Source organism: Camelus ferus, chromosome 10 (assembly GCF_009834535.1).
Source record: "Camelus ferus isolate YT-003-E chromosome 10, BCGSAC_Cfer_1.0, whole genome shotgun sequence".
In the NCBI taxonomy this organism is placed as follows: Eukaryota; Metazoa; Chordata; class Mammalia; order Artiodactyla; family Camelidae; genus Camelus; species Camelus ferus.
The window spans coordinates 10,141,969-10,156,555 of NC_045705.1; the positions used below are offsets into that span (position 1 = coordinate 10,141,969).

The 14,587-nt window shown below is 35.9% G+C and overlaps 1 protein-coding gene across 1 annotated transcript in view; it reads right to left on the reverse strand.

The window, feature by feature from the left end:
- Positions 1-14,587, reverse strand: part of LOC116666591 (metabotropic glutamate receptor 5-like) — a 279,400-nt gene that overhangs the window by 119,274 nt on the left and 145,539 nt on the right. Inside the window, exon 3 of the mRNA XM_032490430.1 lies at positions 11,015-11,264. Within this exon, the coding sequence (XP_032346321.1) occupies positions 11,015-11,264 (250 nt within the window). The remainder of the gene's footprint in view (positions 1-11,014; positions 11,265-14,587) is intronic.

Consider the following 14,587-nt stretch of genomic DNA (forward strand, 5'->3'; position numbering starts at 1 on the left):
TTCGGCTCCTGACTTCACCTCTGATTTTATTTGTTCTTCTTTGAGTTTGTGCATGTGGTGTCTGCACGTTTTCTTTACTTTGGGTATTTGGATCTGAAGATATGAGTACTCAGGATTACTAAAATAACAATGTAAGAAGAAAATAAGTAAATATGCTAAAGACCAAAAATTATGTCATTCTAAGTAGTAAAATAACAAACTAATCTTGTTAAAATCAAGTACAGGAAAGGATACTTATTATCACTATAATTATGCACCACTGCTTAAGCAATTTCAGCGAATGCAGTAAGTCCGGGGAACGGCATAATTAGTATCAGTAATGGAGAGGAAGTGACTCAGTCAGTTTGTCTTGATAAAATTATTGCATATCCAGAAAATCTGAAGTTTCTGGAAAAAGCTACTAATAATAAAAAAAGGAATTTAAATTACAGAAACATCAAGTTGCTTTTCTCTGTGCTAGCAATAATTAGCTAGGAATTTTAAAATATGCAAAGAAAAACTACAAAGCATAGTAATGATTCAAAAGTATACAAAATCTTTATAAAACAATCTATCTTTATGGACAGAAGTAAAAATCTGAATAAAATTCATTCCCTGCTTTTGGATTAGAACATTTAATATCATTAAAATTTCAACTCTCCCAAATTAGTATTTAGAAATCAAATTTTATAATTAGAAAAAAATCAAAGTTTTTATGGACTAAAAATTTTAATAAAAATAATAAAATCATGCAAATAAGAATAATTAGGGTGACATACTTTACTAGTTATTAGAGTATACTAGAAAGACAGTGTAATAAAAACACTATGGTACTACCATTGATACCAAAGAGAGAATCTAAAATTATTTACTAGTATTCAGAAAATATGTAATTTTTAAAGTGTAAAATTTTAAATTTTAAATTTTAAAATTTATTACATGAAACATTGTTATTTCAGTGGGAAAGGACTATTTAGTTAATAAATCATGTAGGCACATCTGACTATCCTAAAGAAAATAATGCTGGCTCTCTTACTGTACATATTTAATTTAAAATTTTTCATTGGATTAAATGAATAAAAATGAAAAGCAAATAAACAATATTCTCCCGGTTTCAAAGAAACCTTTCTGGTCAAAGAAGGAAAACCAGAAGCTATAAAAGAACCATATTTGACTTTGTACACACAAAAAGATGACAAAATTTAACATAATCAGAGTCAAAAAAAAAAAAAACCAACAAAGAAAAACTGAAAGGAAATGTGTGCATTAATGACTATAAAACCAAGAAGAAATGTGAGGAAGATAACTGCTGAGTTATTCATATTGATTACCTGGAGGGAAGGAAAAGAGCGGAGTGAGGTAAGATGAGAAGGAAGACATAGGAAAAAAACAGAAGAAATACTGAAAAAAATGGGGAAACATGCATTAGCCTAATGTCTACTTATATGACTACTACACATTAAAATGATGAATGGGCACATTTCAAAGTCTTAAAGTTGAAAAGGCAAATAAAATGAAAGCAAATATTTGATTTTGAGATTGGAGTTTGGAAAATATTCTTCTTGACCTTCTGTTACATCAATACTGTATCTGTAAAAACATATTAAAATAAACTAATACAAAATCTACAAACCAACAAGACCAAATTCAAGGCTGGGGAGTAACAGAAATGCTTACTCACTCCTGATAGGAATACAAAATGGTGCAGTCACTTTGGAAGAGAGTTTGGCAGTTTCTTACAAAAGTGAACATAATCTTACCATACAATCTAGCAATCATGCTCCTTGGTATTTACTGAAATGAACTGAAAACTTATGTTCACACAGAAACCTGCACATGGATGTTTATAGCAGCTTTATTCATAATTGCTGAAACTTGGAGGCAAGCAGGATGTTCTTTAGTAGGTGAAAGGATAAAGAAATGGTGGTACATCCAGACAGTGGAATATTATTCAGCACCAAAAAGAAATGAGCTATCAAGCCATGAAAAGACACGAGGAAACTTAAAGGCATACTACTAAGTGAAAGAAGAATCTGAAAAGGCTGCCTACTGTAAGATTCCAACCGAATGATACTCTGGAAAAGGCAAAAACGATGAGACAGTAAAAAGATCATTGGTTGCCAAGGGTTAGAGGGGAGAAGGGAATGAATAGGCAGAGCCCAGAGGATTTTTAGGGCAATGAAAATGCTCTGTATGATACTATCTACAATGGATGATACATGTTATTATACATTTCTCCATATCCACAGCATGCACAACACTGAGAGTGAGCTGGAATGTAAACTATGAACACTGGGGGCCGATGATGTACGTTCAGTGTAGGCTCATCCACTGCAGCAAATGTACAACTTGGGGAGATGTTGATATGATCCCTCTCTAACCAATGTGTGTCACAGGGAAAACACAGGAACTCTCTGTACCTTTTTCTCAATTTTGCTATGAACCTGAAACTGTTCTAAAAATGCTCTATTAAGATAAATTTTCAAAACATAAGAAAACAGACTTAGAGGTCCAAAAATGTGAAGCTGGGAGAGTCTCTATAGATCACCTTGAAAAATAAAGACTTGCATTTATGTCTTGAAAGATAGTAGAAGACAAGGAAGCCTTAAAATATTCTGAACACAGAATCGAGACATTCCTAAATTCACCTTCTTAGTTGGCAAGTCTAATGAAAGGTCAGGGTACTGAAGGAAATAACCTGTTTTCTTTCCCTTTGAATGGAGCCAAAACCTTTGAAGCCTTCCTTTGAAACAGCACAGACATGTGTTCAAATATGTTCATGGTATTCCTTGACTCACCATTTGACTAGTAATTTGACTTTTCCCATTGCAAGTGATTAGCTGATTGCATGTTTCAGCTTCATAGAAAGTGCCTCGTTTTTCGCTGATGTGTTTTGTGAAAACCAGAAGCTCACCACTCTGTACTGAAACTTATGAAATAGACCTCTTTCATAAAATCATAGGGAGTGTGTGCTGGGGGTTTCCCTCTCCCCTCTATGATGGGGCTTTCACTGGGTTTCCCCTCAGAGCGGCACACATTCATTTGCCTTTCTACTTAATAAGAGCCTGAGAAACCTGCCTTTTAATTAGGCTGACTGGAGTTGGAGAGAACCTTTTCTACCTCTACATAACTTGAATGTCTTTTGCAGACACAGCTACCTTGAAATATTTATAATATGGTAGGTACTACAGGAACAAAGATTAATAACCTTTGCCCATACTTCAAGGATCTCACAATTCTAGTGGAGAAGCAGAGAAGGAAAACAAAAAACTAGGGATAAAAAGTCACAGGGGTTTTAAGGGATCTGTGGAAGTCCCAGAAGAGTTCGGGAAGCCTTCAAAACTGCTGAAGAATGCATTACATGATAAACTTGAGTTTCATTGGTAAAACACAAGGAGGTCTTTCCAAGGAGAAGACAGTGTAGGTGATACTGTCAGCCTGGTATGTTTGGAGAATTATAAGAATTTTGATGTAGGGGAGGTGAAGATTTGATAGTGGTGGGAGGGATGCAGAAGTATCAGTTCCGATACTTAGGTGACATGCATTGACACGGATTTACTCACTGCCCGTGATTTTCCTCTATTCTAATTGGACCCAATGATTCTTACTTATTGTTAAATATTTTAAATAGCACCTGAGTATAATGGGTAATGATTGGCAGATTGGGCCATATTTTTAAAGGGCCCTGCATGACAAAGTAGGGATTTGAATATGAAAGAAAAAGGAATTCAACCAAGATTATTATGCAGAAGGATTACAGAATTAAATGTGTTTTTTTAGAAAAATAACTCTAAAAATGAGAAAGATGGATAGAGGGAGAAAGAATGAATTTTTAATCCCTGTCATCAGTCCAATTAAGCAAATGAGAGTAGTAAAGATAACTTCATCAGAAAGACTAATATTTACACCCAAACAGTGTATTCCTCATTCAATTTAGCAAGTTCTTTTATATTAGATAAAATTAAATCACTCAGGATTGAGTAAGGAGGTAGTTCCAATGCATTTGTGTGTGTTCCCATTGCTTTGGATAGTATGTTTCAGGATGCTGAAATCAAAAAAAATCTCCTTTGTTCTTTGTCTCCTCTGCACTGAGAAACACAGCACTCAAACCTATATCCCTGATTCCCACCAACACTCCTAGAACTGTCTGATCCCCTGACCCAGCAGGACAATTGAAAAGAAAGTGGAATTTATGTGCAAACCATGACTACTGCTGAACAAATATTCAAAGTATAAGTCCTAATTAGTTGTGTGTCAGTAAGGAGAGCCAGATTCACAAATGGAAAAAAAAAAAAAAAAAAGACTCTACATCAGGGGTCAGCAAACTTTTCTGCAAAGGGCCAGGTAATAACTATTTTATACTTTATGAGACAAACGGTCTCTGTTACAAATACTAACTATACTATGGTGGCCCCAAAGCAGCCATAGACATTGTGTAAATGAGTGTGGCCATTTTTCAATAAAACTTTATTTACAAAAATAGGAGGAAAGCTTTGACCCATGAGTCTTAGCCAGCCACTGCTTTAGAATGATTTATCTTCAACTAACAGAAGCACGTACATAAGACAGTCACTCTACCAAAGCATATTAGTCTTCTAGAAAACACTGGAAAGAACAAAAGAATTTCACCATGGAATATTACTTTATGTTTGCCCTTGTTTCTTCACAGATGTTAATCATTCTTATAAAGCAACTTTAAGCCTTTCTATTTCCTGAAACCTAAATTTTACCAGAGTGTTTTTCTAGTAAGTTGTGCACAGAAAAATAATCCAGATTGAATAATCCATCTAATTACTAAATTTTTTCGGTTTTCAGCATGTTGGATTGTTGCGAGTTTTACTTGTCTTATTTAAAAAAGAAATCTCTTTCAGACACTTTTTTTAAAAATGGAAGTATAGTTAGTTTACAATTTTGTGTTAATTCCTGGCATACAGCATAGTAATTCAGTTATACATATATATACACACATATACACACATATATACACTCCTTTTTATATTCTTTTTCATTATAGACTATTATAAGGTATTGAATATATATATAGTAGGACCTTGTTGTTTATTTTATATACTGTAGTTAGTATCTACAGGGGTAAATTGGGAGTTTGGGATTTGCAGAATCATCTTTAATTACTATTTTTTCTTTGTTAAAGATAGTCTATTTTAGTACTGGAAAAAATAAGTCAATATTTTATACAATAAGGAACAAACTTATACTGAAAGTAAGGATTATCAAAAATCTAGATAGTTTACCACAGCGGTTAAGGATACAGACTACCTTCCAGTGACCTCTCTGCCACTTCCTACCTGTGTGATCTTGAGCAAATCCATTGTCTCTCTGTGCTTCAGTTTCCACAACAATAAAATGAGGTTAATAACAATAGCTTTCAAATCAGGTTGTTATGAAAAATCAATAAATTAATACATGAAAACTAACCACTTAGGACCATGCTTGCTACAAAAAGAACACTCCATAAAGAGCTATTATCCAATTATTTTAAAACTTCATCTAAACAAATTTTAGAAGTGCAATCAGCCTTAAAGCTACCCGACCCCGCTGAGACGCAGATGCCTCTGGAGCACCAGCCCAAGTGCTGGAAGAGCCTCTGAAGACATCAGCTGGTTACATCTTTCACACAGGGATCCTCTCTAACCAATAATATCAAGACCTTCTGTTCTCCTGGGCACTTCCAGTTGTCAGATCTGTGGCACCTTACTAAGCAACTGGTTTGTAAGGTCCGTCAAAGCTAAGTTCTTAGAGTTCCTCTCCGAATTTTACACACCCATGTCTTCCATTAATAAGCTAAATTATTGAGATGATTCACTCACTTTTATTTATAGACTATGTATCTCTTTTGAGCTCCAGGCTTACATATTTTTCTGCTTTCTTGGCTATTTTTATGTTTGAAATGCACGTTAGATCAACGTACCCAAAACTGGACTCATGACTGGCTCTCTACCTCATACCTGATTCTTTTCCAATTGTCTTCAGCTCAGAAGAGGTACCATCAGTTATCTTGTTAGACGATATGAGAAAGTAGGAGTCACCACTGACATCTTCCCTATACTCCTTAATATCCAACACATCAGCAGCTCCTACAGATTTTTTTCAGCTTTATTGAGTTGGACATAACACACAAAAAGTTGCACACATTTACTGTGTACATTTTGAAGAGTTTGGACATATGCATATGCCCCTGATACCATCTCCACAAGAACGGTAATAAGCATATGTAAATTAGTAAGTAGATCTTGGTCTGCCACCTTTTCATTACCCACCCTGCCTTGCTCCATGATAGTATAATTTTTGTTAAGAATACTGGTTCCCCTATATCTGTCTTATCTCTTCTAATTCATAAGCCATTCCCCAGGGTTATCTTTTGGAAAATCACACCTATTATATTCTCACACTCACCAAAAAAATTTATTCCAATGATGGAATAAATATCAAAATACTACAAGGCTGAAAATATTGTCTCCTAAGTTCCTCTCCAAATTTCTTCACACATGCTTCCCCTACTCTCTGTGTTCAACCCATATGGTTCAGAGAGTTTTGCATATGGTCTGAGGCAGATGCATCCAAACAACAGGCTGTTTATAGACTGAACATTATGCAATTAGTCTGGTCTTCCCAACTCCAATGCAGATAATCAGTAAAACCACTCCAGGCAAAGTGGGGCAAAGTTTGGCTGGCTTTTTTGCATTACAAATTCATCACAAAAATCCCATCAATTTTTAAGGCCCTTTACTAGGTTTATTTAATTTTCAAAGGATAATCTAAAACAACGAAAACAAAAATAGAGCAAAATTAAATTGAACTTATCATAAACGTACATTTACGTTGCTAAATGACTTCTCTCTTTGTGATACTTAGAATGCCATTCGGATAAGAAATTAGTGTGATATTGTCCAGTCATTTAACCTCTTTGAGTCTCAACTTTCTCCCCTATAAAATGGGGATATCATTTACAAACTTAAAAGGCATCTAAAACTTGACACGTTCTATGTTGCTTAGAACGTTACATTTCCCCGCCCTCTCTCCTCTCATCTCCTCTCTTCTCTCCTCCTTCCTTCCCACTCTCTTTCCCTCTGTCCTTGTCTCCTAACATACAACAGGAACTTAATGAAAATAACTTTTTTTTTGTTCACATTACAATAAATGAAACTGAATGGCCCAGGGGAAGACAAGTATACTTACTTACAAATGGCTTTATTTGGAATAAATAGTCTGGTGACATACAAGGATAAAGACCAATGTCTACTTTTGCATAACAGCTACTATCATCATTTTACCAGCACAATAGTTTGTAATTCTACCCACAAAGATATTGATTAGAGGAAGCACCTGTCCTTTCCATCTTGAAAAATACTGATGTAGTGGGACCTCCTATTAAGAAACACTGGTAGTAATTCTCAAATAGTTTTGAAATTTAAGTACATTTCCTCTTGCCTCCTGGTAACAGTCATCACACTGAAGGACAGAAATTCTTAATTCAAATAGCTGAATAGTTTTAATCATAGACAAGATAAAATGATCTTTAAATTGCTATTTTGCTAAATATTGGTCCTTGTTTCCAAGTTCATATTTAGGTTTGTAACTTGTAAATCATACATCCCAAATAATATTTTCTCAGGTCAAGAACTAAAACACTGTATCCATCCTGGAAAAGGAAGCCCCTTTAGAAATGTCATTACTGTTCAGATTGTTGATCTCAGCCTGCTGTCAGGGCTAAAGTGTTTAGCAAGACTATTTCAGGGACCTGGACAGAACATTTTTATTGGCAATGCGACAACCGATTACCCAGAGCTCAAATGAGAAGACCCAGTGGCCGGTCTCCATCACTCTAAGATTCCGCTGACGTGTGGCACAGACGGTGAGATGTGTTGATAGATGAGGTTGTCTAGGCAGCAGTTATCTTAGTCCTGCCTAACATTTCGGTTGAATGACCTGTTAAACATGCGTATCCCAAAGCAGCTGAATAGATTTTTAAGACAACATAGCTGTTAAATGTGGAACCCTCCAGGAAGTTCTGAATATAGAGTCTTTTAGCTTTGACTTCTAGTTTCTAAGAACTACCCATCCGATTTTGAGTTGGGGGCAGGGGAAGAAAGGAGCATAAAGAGAGATTGGGGGATTATATGCGAACAAAATAATCTTAAAATACTAGGAGGAGTTATAGGGTGAGCTGAATAGGACTTTTTAGGAGGGAACAGTAACAAAAAAATGCTAATTTGACCATGTCATTCAAACTTCTGAGGTAACAGTTTCCTTATTTGTAAAATGAGAGTGAATGTATGTTCTAAATTCTCTTGCAACTATTAAATTTTGCTTTTCTGATTGGTATCCTAGACCTCTTACTTTTATGAATAGGAATACTTTAAAATTGCTAAGAAGCAGTAGAACCCAGTGCTAAATGCTTAGTCCCTAGAGTTAACAGACATTTAAAATTTTGCCTGCATCATTTAATCTAAATACCCTTGTCCATATCATTAGTACTCAATATTTATTGCCTTAGAATCCTTGTATATAAAATGGAGATGCTAATAATACACAACATGCAAGTTGTTCTTAGGTTTATTTTTTCATAGCATTTATTACCATCTAGCTAACCTATTGTCTGTAAGGTCCATAAGGGTGATGACTAGTGTCCATTTTGTTCACTGATGTAGTCTAAGCATCTTAACAGATACTAGCCACTCAGTATTTGCCAAACGGATAATTAAATGAAACAATGCATGTAAAGTGGTTAGCACAGTAACTGGCACAAGCATTTGATAAATGATCCTATAAATGGTCCTGATAAATGGTTTTACTAATATTCACAGTGTCATTTCACTTTGAAGAAGTGGAATGGAAGAAGTAGAGATTTCAAAGAGAAGAGGAAGGGGATTGAGGACCATTCTGTTGTTTCCAAATATTTGAAACAGTATCACAAGTCACTTTTAAAGGAAAGAATATGATCCAAGATGTAAAAGCACAGAGAGAGATTTTTGAAATTCAGAAAAGGAAGATTTTTTCTTCTGACAAAATTGTTCAAGGATGAAATGAACTAGTGTTCAAGTAAATGTTGAATTATTATTAGCCAATCAATGAAGGAGTTAAGAAATCTAATTAAAGGTTACGAATCTATTATTTCATGAATGAAATGATATGGAGAGAGCTTCTTGTAAACAACATGCTCAGAATAAATTTTAAAATATACAAAATATTGAATTTTACCCTCATGATACTGCTGGCAATAAAAATATAGGTGGAACATGGCAAATATAGGAAATACCAGTCTATTTTGTTTGGGGGACATGTGATCCAAAAACATTTGCTTGTTGGTGTATCATAGAGCTGAAAAACAAATGCTGCTGATTTGTCTTATTAATGTTGCAAAGCAGCAGATAGGAGCAACAGAACCCTTCATCCCCTAGAAGAAAAGCAGGACTGTTTAAAGCCAGCTTCTTTCTTTCCTGTTCTTTTTACCCTACTGGTAACACTGCACTTTGGAATTTGAGAATACTGGCAGCGAGAACGTTCCTGGGTTGTATGAAACTAACTGATGCATCACTCGTGCCAACTAGGGGAGATTGTAGACAAAATGTATGACATCGATGAGAAAGGAATCTCACTCAATATCACTTTTATGAAGGCTAGTTGGCCTCATATAAAATAGTTCCATCAATCTACTGTCATCAGCTCAGACAGAAAAGAATTAGGTACATAAAGTGGCTGTCATAAAACGTAGCCAAGCAAGAGCTAAGTCTGATCACAGAAGGTCAGTTAAGTATTTGGAAAATAAAGGAAGTGTGTTTTCTTTAATGAGCCACCAAAAATTAATACCAAGTGAATTGGCTTTCTATCTTGGACAGTAATACTGAAAAAGATGCAGTGGTTCTGAAGGTTTTCTCTATTCTTTAAATTGGCTACATATTCAGAAAAGATATGTGGTAACATGGTGACTTTTTAAAGGTATGCAGTGGTGAACTGCATTCACATGCTCAAATTATGGTGTTGACTTACTGAGTGTGAATGGTTAATATCATGTAGCACTTTGACTAGACTATAGAGTACCTAAACATTTGGCCAAACATTATTTTGTCCATGTGAGTGTTTCTGGATGACAATGACATTTGTAAGGGTAGACTGAGTAATGAAGATTATTTCCCACAATGTGGGTGGGCCTAGTCCAAACAATTGAAGACCTAAGACAGGCTGAGTAAGAAGGAACTTTTCCTTCATGACTGCTTACGTTCGGTTATTAGTCTTTTCTGGCCTTCAGACTTGAACTGAAACATTGGCTCTTCTCAGGCTTCAAGCCCAAGCCCAGAAGTGCCAGCTTTCGGACCAGAAGCATGCTATTGGCTCTCCTGGGTATCATATACACACATACTATTGTTTCTGTTTCTCTGCAGAATCCTAACTACACTGATTCAGCAGGATCAGGAGGAAATGAGCTGAGTTGTGCCAATCAAGTGCATGATCCCGATAATCATAGTCAGTCCCTAGAGAAGTTAATCTTTTAGAAACTTGTCTGGTAACAATGTGAGTGATCAGGCAATGTTATAACACTTATATCATGTAAAATAATGAGCCAAATGTCCAATGCTTTTAAAAATTAATTCTAAAAGCAACTTCTCACTCTCAAGCCCCAAATTCTATGATTCTATACTCTAAAACAAGCTTATTACGTAGCCATTTTCAGACTCAATTTCAGAAGCAACAGCAAAAAGTCTGAAATGTGTTTACTTCCCAAGAGCATCAGCAAGTACTTAAGAATCCATCTCATTTCCTTACAATCATTTTTTGAGGACTTAAGGACTCGTCGTTTTCATGTGTTGACTTCTGTTATCAACATAAGCAGCACATGGCATATCTACCTTACTCTTCATAATTACTTCCAGGCTCTGGTGTTTTGTGACCTTTAAGCTCTACTTCCACTGCACAGATTAAGCTTCCCAAGCATCTGTCCTTATGCATCAAAAGATACACTTTGACGCCGCCAAATTCCTGACGTTACCTCAGTGTGAATTTCCTCATTGTCACTCACCTGCCCAGAAGCAGAAATTCTCCTGCTAGACCCAGGCGCCTCATGGCCATCAGCAGACCTCTCACCGTCATGCCCTCACAGAAGCAGGCCACCACCCGGGCCTTGGGCAGGTGACTCCGGAGCTTCTTCAGCAGTTTATCGAAGCTCTGCTCCCCCGCGTTGCTGTAGATTTTGTAAGAGTGAGCGATGCAAATCCCTTCCTTGGCTGACATATCTTTGAAAGCTTCCATCCCACTCTCTCCGTAGTTGCCTGTGTGAACACAGAGAAGCAGAGGGCAGAGTGTCAGATTCATTGGGTAGGTACGGTCGGAATGCAGAAGTGCTGGGAGCACGAAGGTCACTTGGTAGTGCTGGACTTGGAACACGAAGACGCGAGTGACTTTTTCCTCTTTCACTGACTTGCTTATTTGGGCAATTTACAATGAAACTACAGTATACAAATACACGTTGAAGTTTCAACATTTTTTTCACTAAGACCGACTGCATAATACAAAAAATACAAGCAATTCAGCTCCCCCTTTGACTCAAAAAAGCTCATATTCTAGTGTGGGATTATGGAAAATACTTATCTGCTGTTGCATCATTCTATCTCACTTCCTTCTGCTTCTCATTGTGTGATCTTCTCACTCCACTGATTCAGATTTTTGTGTTTAAAGACATAATACATAGATGCAATACATACACTTTATATAGTATAGATGCTGTACAAATATCTTAGAATATTATATTTTATAGAATATTATGCATGTATGTTGTTAATAATCATAAGAGTTTTTGCTTTAATCCCAAGTGGAAACTCCAGACCCTTGACTGAGATTTTAGTCTTGTCACAGATACATGAATAAACTTTTTAAAAACATTTAAAGTTTTATTATATACAACCATAAGGAAGTTAGTGATATGGGGGGATAATTTCAATGTCCTTTGCAAAACTCAAGGGCTAAGAACTGATGGTGGTTTTTTAAAATTATGGAAAAGGGGGACCAATACTGACGATCAACTGCATGCCAGGCTGTGTGTCAAGATTTTTATATATGTGACCTTATTCAACTCTCACAATCATATATTGAGCTATGTCTTAGGACCGCCATCCTACAGAAAAGGAAACAGGTGAGGCAGTTAGGTTTACAGTTGTCCAGAGCTAACCTAGCCAGTGGGTGGAAAGTTGTGTTCCAGTCACAGACCTGTCTTAGGTGCAGATTCTGCTCCCCACTGCTCTTCTTTTAGGATGACTTTCAGGAGACTCAGAAGCCCAGTTATATCTGCATTTCTCTTTCCCATTTCAAGATCATGATGCTTCAATTTTAGATATTTCTGGAGCTTTTTAAGGCTCTGTACATCATGACAGGCTCATTGCTGAGTTTTCAAAAAATTAGGTGGGTGAGGGGGATTGATTCGAAAAATAGAGCAGACTATTACAAGACAGCCAAGCTGCGGGACACATAAGGATGTAACTGGCCTAACAGTCATCTAGACCTGGGAATTGGAGTTTCATCAGGAGGAGCTGATCTGACATGAGTAAGGGAGTACAAGTCATTCAGTTGCGTATGTTCACTGTATGACGACAATAGAGACAACTTGTAAATCACTTCACCTGGGTAACATCTGGACTTCTGGAAAGTCAGTTCATGTATATGAGCTCACTGTTCCTCGCACCGATTCTGTGATAGAGATACAATTATCTTCCCTTCCCAGCTGATAAAACGGATATTCGCATTTAGCACGTGGATGGCAGAGCCGTGGTTTAAACATATATCTTCCCCTGCTGGCCCTGCGTGTGCTCCATCAGAGCACAGGTGCCTTGCTGCAAATGAGGTCCTCAGACTTTGAGGGGGGATTTTTGTGCAGTTTTATCTTCATGAACGAACTGCAAAGGGCAAAGAAGAACAGGCCAGCCTGAGTTCCCGCCAAAAACACGGGCAGGCCAGCTGCATCTTTCCTTCTTCTCCAGAATTAAAGCAATGAGAGGCCTCTATGATGATGGCAGGTAGGCAATGTAGTTATTTTGCAATTAACGAAGTTTAAAGAGCTCTCCCTGAAAAATGTGCCAAGGGGCCTAAATGACTAGTCTTACACTAATCTGAGTAATCTATTATTCTCTGATTATTTTTAGCCAACTCTAGTTTTTAACTGACTATCTTGTACTTAATGCTTTGATTAATGTGAGGGGATTTGCATAAATAATTTGGTATTAGGTACATAGTGATTGTGATGGCAATAATGAAAATTCTATATATATAGTTAAACACGAAAAAATACCTGACAAATTTATAATCCTATCATCTCTCTTAACAATGTTGTTTTAACATTTTTTTTTGTTTATATGCAGTAAGTTATATAGAAGCCTTCTGTAACAGAGAGAGAGCTTTGTTATTAGAGAGATCTGAGTTCTAAGTCAACTGGGATTGTCTCCAAATCTCAGCTCTCTCAGCTGAAAATCAGAAGTAATGCTGCCTAATATATGAATATTTTGTGTATTATATTTAACATATGTAAAATATCTGCTAGGTAACCTGAGCCTGATTAATTGTATTTATTATTGGGATTATAAAGAGTATACTAGACATAGTTAAGCTGCTCTCTCTTGGAGCACCTAAAGCGAATAATGGAGTAAATGGCATTAATACTGAACATTAGACTAAAAGTAAGAAACTAGTGGGGGAAATATGATTTTCTGAGGGCAAAGTCCAAGCTGTACTCTTTAAATTAAAATAGGAATCCATTACAATATATGTGTGACATAAAAATTCTGTAGAATAATAATTTAGATTTAATAAAAGAAATCCATCATAAGATGAAAATTAAAAATGAGACTATGTATTTCAATAAAATTGGGAAGCTTGAAGTGTTTAGATTTTCAGTAGTTGATATAATGACTATATTTTAGAATTGTACATTTAAAAATAAAGGTCAAACTATAAAAAAATTTCATAGGCTTGTTGAAGAAAATTAAATATATTTCAAGGAATATACAGAATGAAAAAAAGCAGAGGAAGCAAAGATTCATTTTTCCAACAGGGGAACAAAGGTGATTGAGAAAGGAAGATATGGCATAAAATATGAAACTAGTTAGTCTGTGGCTTCATTTTAAGCAACTGGTAAAAGTAAGAAGGACTTCCCTAGACATTCTTTAAGTAGCAGAAGGTCTATGATTTGAAATTATGGGAAGAAAATGCAATCACAGCTCAACTTGACCCTTAGCTCACACTGTTTATAGTCCTAATTATGCAAATATCAATTATTGATTTTCAACTGTATGAATCCACATATGGACAAAGTGAAAAACTCATTATACAATAGAAAAATATGCTATCAGCCTTTACAATGAAAACTAAAGAGAAAGGTTATAGATTGAGATGAGGAAGCAGGGGGAGCTAAAGGGAAGGGGATGGATATTAAAATACTCCACTCACAATTGGGAAGTCAGGATAGACAGAAAACAAAAGAGGTGATTAAGAGAATTATTTGAAGCTAAAAAAAGAGACTAATCTAATAATACAATTATATTAAGAGAAGAAATAAGAAGATACATGAATTAAGAGATGTCTATACTCCATAAATTAAAAAGTGGGC